The sequence below is a fragment of the Sinocyclocheilus anshuiensis genome, unplaced genomic scaffold (assembly GCF_001515605.1).
Source record: "Sinocyclocheilus anshuiensis isolate Anshui unplaced genomic scaffold, SAMN03320099.WGS_v1.1 scaffold111, whole genome shotgun sequence".
NCBI lineage: Eukaryota > Metazoa > Chordata > Actinopteri > Cypriniformes > Cyprinidae > Sinocyclocheilus > Sinocyclocheilus anshuiensis.
In genome coordinates, this window is record NW_015552549.1 from 334,825 (window position 1) to 344,789 (window position 9,965).

At 38.3% G+C, this 9,965-nt stretch overlaps 1 protein-coding gene across 1 annotated transcript in view; it reads right to left on the reverse strand.

Moving 5' to 3' along the window:
* Positions 1-2,064, reverse strand: part of LOC107664313 (xaa-Pro aminopeptidase 2-like) — a 15,381-nt gene extending 13,317 nt beyond the window's left edge. The window contains exon 1 of the mRNA XM_016454840.1: positions 2,020-2,064. Within this exon, the coding sequence (XP_016310326.1) occupies positions 2,020-2,064 (45 nt within the window). The remainder of the gene's footprint in view (positions 1-2,019) is intronic.
* Positions 2,065-9,965: the final 7,901 nt, after the last annotated feature.

Here is a 9,965-nt window from a genome sequence, read left to right on the forward strand (position 1 = left end):
AAAGCTATTATTATCAGAACACGGGAGCATAACATAGCGGTGAGCAGATCAATGAAAGAGAGGGCAGCGTTACCAGAGATGCCCATATACCACACCTTGTTACAACACCGTAGGGCTATTGCAGACAGAAACGATACTGTAGGCTACTACATCGATGTTTCCTGTCGGCTCAATTTTTGAGTGGACTTTGCTGTTCCGATTCGCATGAACGGTAAATGAGTGGAGCGACTGCTCTCGACAGACGGCACCCCGGTTGGGAAACACTGCTCTAACTTGATATAGAGGGAAATATTATACAGCATAAATGCTAAATGATTATATTATTTACAATTATATTGAACCTTTACACATAGCTGAATCAGAGCAGGAACATGACTTTTTTTGTTTTTTTTTGTAAAGCAACTGGGAATAAATTAATTACAGTGAAATGAATACATGATTGATTCAATTAATCCAAGCAATTAAAGACAGGAAACATATAAAATTAATAAGAAGCCACAGTCAAATAAATCATACATTCACGTATATATTAAAATGCCTCAGTACTTATTTTTTGTCAACCAGATTGAATTAGCCTGGTTGACAATTTCCTATTTCTGCTTATTTACATAAACACAAGCATATGCGATTGCACATACTTTATGCAATATTTTATTCAATTGCACCCTTGTTTACAAGCTCGTAAACACACAGACAGACTCAATTATGTCCTGTGCACATTAAGTATGTAGATTGTGCGCTCACATGCCAGCGAACCCTCCCCTGAAACCAGTGGCTGTCTTCATTATTTGCTCAAATGAGCACAGTGCTCAAAGTTATAGATAGATATTAATAAATGGTAGCCCTGGCAACCGTTCCCTGGTAATGTGGAGCAGCATGGGGAGCCACAAGCAATACCTCCACTGACAAAGAGCAGCAGAGCCCAGATGGCCTTGCACTCACATCCATAGATCATTGATTTCAGATCAGTTCTGAGAGCAACCCAGTGCAGTCACACACTACATTTCCAACTACATTTTTTTTTTACTGGTGAATGATAAAATAAAAGCGAATATGATATAGACTAACAACGAAGAGGGATCTGAGGCAAATCTAAGGACAAGAATATGTCAATATACAAGGACCAAACCAAAGTAAACCAAACTAAACCAAAACAAAAAACAAAACAAAGCAAAACAGCAAAGCAACAACAAAAAACAAAACAAAAACTAAACAAAAACAAAACAAAACAAAACAAAACAAAAACAAACAAAAAAACAAAACAAAAACTAAGCAAAAACAAAACAAAACAAAAAGCAAACAAAAAACAAAACAAAACAAAACAAAAAGCAAAGCAAAGCTAAAAAACAAAACAAAAAAAACAACAACAACAAAAAAACAAGCACAACACAGAAAATAGAATTATTAGTTGTCTGGTTTATATGAGTTGTCTGGTTTCAGAGGGGTTTTGGACCATTTTTTTGACTGGAAGAGGCTGCAAAGAAAAAAAGACCATTAATCAGTCAAAATCAGTAAACCAGCTCAGGTTGGTTTAAACTTAAAAATTTTTTTTAATGCAGAGGTGCACTTGAAGGTGAGATATTTTGACTTGGATCAGTAAGAAACCACCTAGCAATGCAATAGCAACCATTAGAACACCATATTTATTTTAGAAAGTGTAAATATCTTAGCACTGTTGAATGTTTTGCTCTTTACATTGTTTCCCATGATGCTCACTGTAAGTCTCACGCAGTCAATCATTATCTATGATGTGACTACAGCAGTTACTGTTAAATGCCTAGAGGTGCTGGTACATAAATCATAGATATCAACGCTAGTAGAGACCAAGGACACACAGCATGTGTTTTCTACTTGAAATATGTTATGCGGTGTCAAATGAAAAGGAGAGAAAGAGAGATAGAGGAAAACAATGTGCCTACAGAAACAATGTGAATTGTGCAGAAGAAATCCTTCAGGAGTAGCATATACAGTATGAAGCCTCAGAAGGTTGTGAGCCGGGTCACGTAATACAGTCTGTACCTCAACTTCAGTCCACAGTCTCTGAGCAGAGGAAACAGAACCCATTGCACTACAGAGCCCCTTCTGTCAACACAGACAATTTTAGGTCCCAAAGTCACAGACTATGAACACAACAATTACCTTTTAGATTAGATCGATTACGGTGTTTTTGGCATAGACAAGCAGAAATTTCTCTTTCTAAATGGTAATTGCTGCAAACTTTGCTAAGTATGCCAGATTAAAAACAGGTGGAGGTTTCGTGAAGTTTGCAGCATGTTTGAAGTTAGCTTTTAACATCCAATGCCAAACATTGCGAGGACATATTTGGTCACTGTGACTGAAATGCTCTCTGAATGTTCTTGTAATATACAATGTATCATGCAGTATACAGTTTTCAAAGCTACAAATGGAAGTAATGAAAGTTGAAATCATCATGTGCTGCAATACACCAGATTGTGATGAAAGGAGACAGGAATGTAAAGACAACACATGGAACGGATCACGAAACCGGATGCATGTCATCAGAGGGATCTCATTCACAAGTCAAGCAAATTATTACGCTATGCTTACTGACATATTAGAAACAAATTATGTGAATCGTACATTTATTCTGTCATTAGATCCGCCCATTAATCTAACTGATATTCCTGGGACTTCATCTGCCGAATAAATGAGATAACCTCAGATTGTGGGACTTTGAAGTGGATGCGGAGTTGGGCGGGTGTGGAGAAGGTTTGAGCAGGCCATGGGAGCTGTCAGATGCCAGTCGGAGTGACTGATGATTGGGGTTGGTGTTCGATCCCGATGCTGGTCCCTGATCTGTGTAATCAGAACCTGAGAAACGGCGGGATTAGATGGGTCAGACAGGGTCAGGAGAGATGGATGTTGAACTTCCCTCTCGGCTGTGCTTAGACACTCAGAGGCAGAGGAGTTTTACATAATCAGCGGGTGGTCTCTGGGGTGCAGGAGTAGAGCTGTACTAATACACACACACACACACACTCCACATTTACTCAAATGCACCCCATGCTGCTCGCACCAGAGGAAGAGACCCCACTGTGCGTCTACTCCTCAGAATTAATGAAGGTATGTGGAAGTGCTCTAGTTTTGAATAACAGAGAGCGCTGAGCTCAGTGCTCCTCAAAAGAAAGAGAATATGGCGCCCGAAGTCTGTTCAAACAAATGCAGGCACTGTCTGTGAAGAAGGTAAAAAGTGGGGCCTAAAACAAGTAAAACAAAAATAAAAACAGGTCAGTGAAAGGAGGTACAAAAAATGTCAGTCTTGAATCTCAGAAAGTCAAATTAAATGTTGTTTTTACTTTTCTAGGTTTGCAATTTTCACAACCCTGTTACCAAACAAGAACACTGGATAAACATAATTTTAAAAACAAACAAAATAAATACAGGAATGGGTAATAACAGGGTTGCCAAAACAGACCAAATGAAGCTTTCACTCAGTGGGGTTTAGTTTGAGATTAAATAATATATAAATTTATCCCTAAAATTAAAAGAAAATATTTATTTGATATTTTATCTTGTTATCAATAATTTGGGTAACAGGTTTGAAGATTGAGCGAATGAATGTGGTCAACACTACAATTTATATTAAAAAAATGAGAAAATGGAATAATATTTAAAGCAAATAATGTGATTTATTTCTAATAGGTGTCCATTTTAAAACAATGTTACAGTTTTTGTAATAGGGAGAAAATCATGCATAACAGAATTTGTTGTTGGTCATTAAATTCAGTTAATAAAACCCTGTTTACAAAAATAAACCGAATAGATCAGCGTCAAAAATTATGACATTGTATGATTTTATTTGTTGAATACAGTAGAGAAAGTCGAGACCTCTAAGGTGAGACAGGCCAAAATCCTCATTTCAAAGCTGGAAACAGACATCTACATTTCATGCTAGGTTAATTGTATGCTTATCAAGCATATCTAATAGTTCTCACAACAAAAAACACAGAATTTGTGCCTCTATTCATTTACCAAAATATCAGGACACCACAGTATTCGTGGAACGTGCCAAGTGTCTTTGATGATTTCAGGTTTGCTGGGTATTTTTATATACTTTGTAGTAGAAGTGCAATTTATTCTCTTCCCGTGATTGGTCCATCACATTAAATCACATATGCCCTAATAAAACTTCTCTCCCTTCACTCCCTTATAAATATTTATGTGAGAGAGAGAGGGTGAGGGGTGCTGAAAACAAAGTCCAGCCAAGGGTCTTTTGCAGAGGAAAAGGTGAAAGTGAAGTTTCTATTAAAGTCTGCTCTGTTAAATATTTATAGGTCAAGAGTCGCTTTTGGTGATACCAGAAAGCACAATGACAAAGAATAACCTTCCAGACTCGCAAGACAAGCCCTCTGTTCCTCTCTCACACAGAGAGACTAAAACAAGTGTGTCAAGAACACAAAGAACCAAACAACCTTTGTTATGCTGAAACTCAGATTTTCCCTCAGAAGGCCCTCACAAATGAGAAGCAGCTGGACAATCATGTCATTACAGTGTGTTATTTGAAAGTAGGACAAGAGAGAAAAAAGCAGATACTCGTCTGTCCACTGATGAACAGAAATAACTGGTTGACCACAGAATGAGAAAATTCTGCTGTCTTTATTGCAGTCATATATTCAGTCTGGTATGAGAGTCATCCAATGTCTCTTTCCCACAGTCCTAAATGGGCATAGTTCAAATCAACAAATGTGCATCTGAATGGCTTGGTTTCAAAATCTAGTGAACTACCTAGACTATCTAAATGTAGCCCATCTCTCCACTGTTTTGCCCTGCAGTGGATGCTTGAGACACATGAAAAGTGAGTCTTTATGTCTCCGGCACCCAGAGTGACATATGTGACAGAGTGAGAGAAGAGTAGGGCGGTGACCTGTCACAGGGTCTGTGTGTTTACCAGGAGGAGGAAACGGTGCTCATTATGTTTATGAATGCGGTCAGTGTGGTTAGCTGGACATAAGGTGCGTCACTGAATATTAACCTACACTGTGGCTAAATGAAACTTTTAAGACATGCACAGATAAACACATTTAAGAACATTTATTAAGCCCTTTAACCACAAGAGGAACAAGGTCAAGCAGAAGCTCTATTTACAAGACTGTTAATGGCTGGAACCTGCTGTGCATTAAGCCAGGACAGTACTTCTCGTGGAGTGTTATATTTATTTAAACTTATACTGATATATTCTTATACACATACAGTACATCAGTGTTGTTATTGTTAACTAAGCTAAAACTACTGAAAATAACTCAGTAATTAAAATAAAATTGAAATAAAAGTATGAGATGAAAAACATAAAAAGAACATAAATGTTGCCGACAACTATCTGAAACAAATAATAAATCCATCTCTATCTATCTATCTTATTGTCACGATGCACACACACGAGGAACGAGGAGACGCTGGAGAATACTTTACCAAGACTTTATTTACAGGAACCAAGGGAGACGAACTCAGGAAGACGTTTAACAGTGGACACAGAACTTGGGACTGGGAACACTATTTATACACACAGGAGGAGGGGATGATGAGACACACATGGGAGCAATGAAACACTAATCAGGGGAGGAACAGGAAACTAACCAAATAAGGGCATGGGAAGGCACATGGGCTTAACTGGGGAACAGGAGCCCTCCCCGGGCTATACGGGGTAACTGGAGCCCTCCCCGGGCTTAACTGGGGATCAGGAAACCTCCCTGGGCTTAACGGGGAAACAGGAGCCCTCCCTGGGCTTAACTGGGGATCTGGAGCACACTATTTATACACACAGGAGGAGGGGATGACGAGACACACCTGGGAGCAATGAAACACTAATCGGGGGGGGAACAGGAAACTAACCAAATAAGGGCATGGGAAGGCACATGGGGAGCAGGACACACACAAAACATGGAACAGAGTCTGACACTTATCTTTTTATGGTTATATTTTCAGATTTATTTTAGTCATGTTTATTTATTTTATTAAGTGTAATGTCTGAAGTCTAGACTAAAGCATAATTCACATTCTACTTTGGCAAAGAAGAATCCAATTTATGTTTTTAAGCTCTGCTAAATGTTTTATAACCATGGAGACAAATGACAAAACCCTTAATTTTCTTTATTTCTGCATAAATTTGACCTACATTGTAATCAGATCTTCATCTTAAAGTCCTCTAAGAGAATCCAATTAAACAAGTAACGCACATATCATGGTTTTCTATCCCCACTTAATTATCAGCCAAAATGAGTAAATATCTCTGTGGGAGACGGTTTGTGAATGTCTAAGCTTATCAGCTCATTTAAAGAGGTCATTTGAGGAACCATGAAAAAACGTTTGGTTGATTTGATCAAAAGTGGCCCGGTTCATTTGACCCAGAGAGTTTGAGAACCAGTGAGGTAGTGGGCTAAACTACATCCCTGACTGTACGATAAGAAATCTCAGTCTCCATAACCAAATAGACTGGGCTGATATGAAGGCACTCATCACATCTAACAGATGCCATTACTGCTCAGAGACCTGTGTGACCTTGTTCAAACTACACTGCGTCTTAAATCTCCTCCAGACATGAGGGTCACGAGGTCACCGGTGATAAGATGGGAGGAAAAACTAATCTAAATGATACTCAGACTGTACGCAGCAGACAAAAAACGGACATGCCATCACTTCAAAAGGTACAACAACAGTCATTTTGGCATCCAAACTGTTCAAAGCTCCACATTCATTCTTGCTTTTCCACTCTTTAGTTCACACTTAAGTCTGACAGTTAAATTAAACATTCATTCGAAGGCATTGTATTATAAGGTTCAGGTCAGTTGCAAAACGAAATAAATTAATTCCTTTAACACTTTCAAGTGGCATTAATTCCTCAACACAGCACTGGTGGAAAATCACAGCCTCTTGCACAAAATCAAAATGAAGGTCAAGATGGGATGAATGGAGCAAGATGTGACTCTAAATTCTGACAAAGGCAAAATCCGAGGCATTTTCCAAACAATGCACCACACACCAGACTCCATCAGACTTCCCGGAGTCGATATTCTGAGCCTTTTAATGACGTCCGGCAGACATTAAGTCAGGTGAGTGCCCGTGCGCTACAGGAAGATATCGACTCAGGGGACTGAAGGAAAACATCCAAACAAGCGTCTCTGTTTGTTAAATGAAGCAATTAATTGCCATATAGTAATCCATATAGTAATTTTCCAGTTGAATCACAGAGGATGCTGCTGTACTCTCAGCTGGGGAATTCTTCTTCAATGCTTCATGGTGACCCTAATCAGACCAACAGCTCAAACACACACACACACACACGTCTGGACCGTATGGAGGTTCTCAGCTGGCCAAATGGACCCTACAGCTTGATTAAGGGTGGATATTTTTAAATTCCTCCTTTTCCTAAAGCCTAATCTTGTATAAGTGATTGCATATCCAAGGGACTAAGCATGTTAGCATGACTAACAATAAGGCGAAGGTGTCCCTTTGATTCACAATTAATTGGGTTTTATTGAGACATCATAGTAGTTTTTACTGTGAAATATGTCTCTTATAGGAATAATTCGAATCAATAGTCTGCATTGAACCTGGCACAGAGTCTGATCCACATATTCATAGAACAATAATTAGCTTGAAGAGGGATTTACTTGCAGCCTAACCCGACCTTTGTAAGCTTTGTGAATAATGGCCTGAGACTTCTACTAACAAACGGCACATGCAGAAAAAAAGTCCACTGCTGAAAGACGAAGTGATTTTTCCCCCTCTAAATTCCATTGGGGGAATTTTGAGACTTTCCCAGCGGGTCACAGACTGGACATAATAGAGGAACAAGACCCCAGGACAGCCAGTTAAGATGTGACCATTATTTCATGTGTGTGTGTGTGTGAATTTCACAATGCCAGCCACAAAAACTAATTTTCACAAGTTTCACAACATTGAATTATTGTGATATTTAGTTATTCTAATTTCTTCTGAATTAATTATCTGGATTTTACTCACACTATTGGGAAAAGCAAAAATATTTCTGTACTGAGACATGAAACATTATTTTAATAAGCTCTGAGGCTTATTATGAAATATTTCACAGTAAGGTTCATGTTAACACTTATTAATGCAATAGCTAACTTGAAGTAACAAGAATGAACATGAATAGTTTTACAGCATTTACTATTCTTTGGTAATGTTATTTGAAATGTTAACAACGCATTAGTCTATGTTGAAATCTACATGCACTACTCACTGCAGTTTGGGGATGGTACTTTTTTTAATGTAATAAATGAAATATTATTACAAAATAAAGTATTTTTTTTCTATTTGAATATATTTTACAATTTAATTTATTCCTGTGATGGCAAAGCTGAATTTTCAGCAGCCATTACTCCAGTCTTCAGTGTCACTATGTTAAAAACGGTTCTGTTGAAAAGCATTTATTTTAAAAATAATTTTTGGTTAATTTAATGTCTCCTTGCTGAATAAAAGTAATAATTTATTTAAAAAAAAAAAGTTCTAAACCAAAAGTTTTAAACGATGTATACTAATACATTTTACATTAGTCTATTAATTATAAAAATTTTTTTACCTTTAATGAGTTTAATAAATGCTGTATGTTTTTAATCATTGTAAAGAATTACTAAAATCTTTTTCCAAAAAAAAACAATAAAATGTCTTTGTTTTTGAATTTAAGACTAGCCATCCATACTGAAGAATTTATTATTTACTTTTTTATACAAGAGAAATCATGTTGCAGCTTTTATATGGTGTGGTGCATCAATATCATCAAAATATATCCACTGCATTCATTTTGTTGGAAAATTGAGGTCTGCAAGGCAATATCACACTGGCAGACAGGGACACATTGATTTTGCTCTCCACTGGGAAAGAGCAAATGAAAATAAGAGACAAATAGACAGACAAAAGAGAGAGAATTCAACCGATAGATGGACATGAAGGCAGAAGGATCAGCCTGGCACATCCTGTCAAACCCTGAGTGTGCATCACTGTTGACCTGTAGAGAAAGGAAGCACAGCTGCTGACACGCACACACACACTTCAAACGCACGGCCAGACTGCTAGTTCTGACCTCTCTAACACTTTCTTTTCACTCATCTGGTGACAAACTATTTTTAGCCCATTATATTCCTGTCACTCATGCATTTCACCTATCAGTTTTCACTTGCTCATTTAACATTTAAAGACATTAAAGGTGCACTCCCTCCCTCTAGCATTTAATTAAACAATCTGATCCGCAAATGCACATATGTGATGTTGATTTCAGATTAAAATCTTCAAAAACACATTTGAAGCACGTACGAAAAGGTCACTGGCAGATTGGTAAACACATTCCGTGTGTGGCGTGTTTACTTTCAGGTTTTGTGGCCTTGAGGGCTCCTCAGAACTTGTTAAGTTAAAGTAAACTGCAGTGCAAATGGGCCGTGGCGAGATTGCTGCATTGCTCCAACTGTGTTTCTTGGAGAGGCTGAAACGCGCTGATTAAAGATGATTGAAGCCCTTCAGCTCTTCACACTGCGTCCACCACATCATGTATAAATCAGAACAAGTAAGTCTGCATGAGGCTGAGGTACGTTCTAACCTGCTCTATCATCCTGAGAGCCTTGAGGTTACTCAGAAGGGAGCAGTTCTCTGTAAGTCTCCTGCCAAAGGACAAATGGTCAAAGCGGATGACCGGTCAACATAAGCGTCCCTCTGATACCTGACTTTCCCTTTCGGCTAGTTGATTCATGATCTCAACCTGCAGTCTCTTAAAGACTAGCAAAACAAGAGAAAAGCAAAGCCAAACAAAGCAGAGTTTTCATAAGTTATGGGGATTTCTGAACCGTTGGGTGCCGTGTGAGTGAAGGAGGAAAAGGAAAGCTGTGTCATGGGAATACAGACACCCCTGAGGGAGCTGAAGCAATCACAGAGAATTTCCTGATTGTACATCTAACCTTTCAGCACCTCCTCCTGTGGCCTGCACACATAACAGG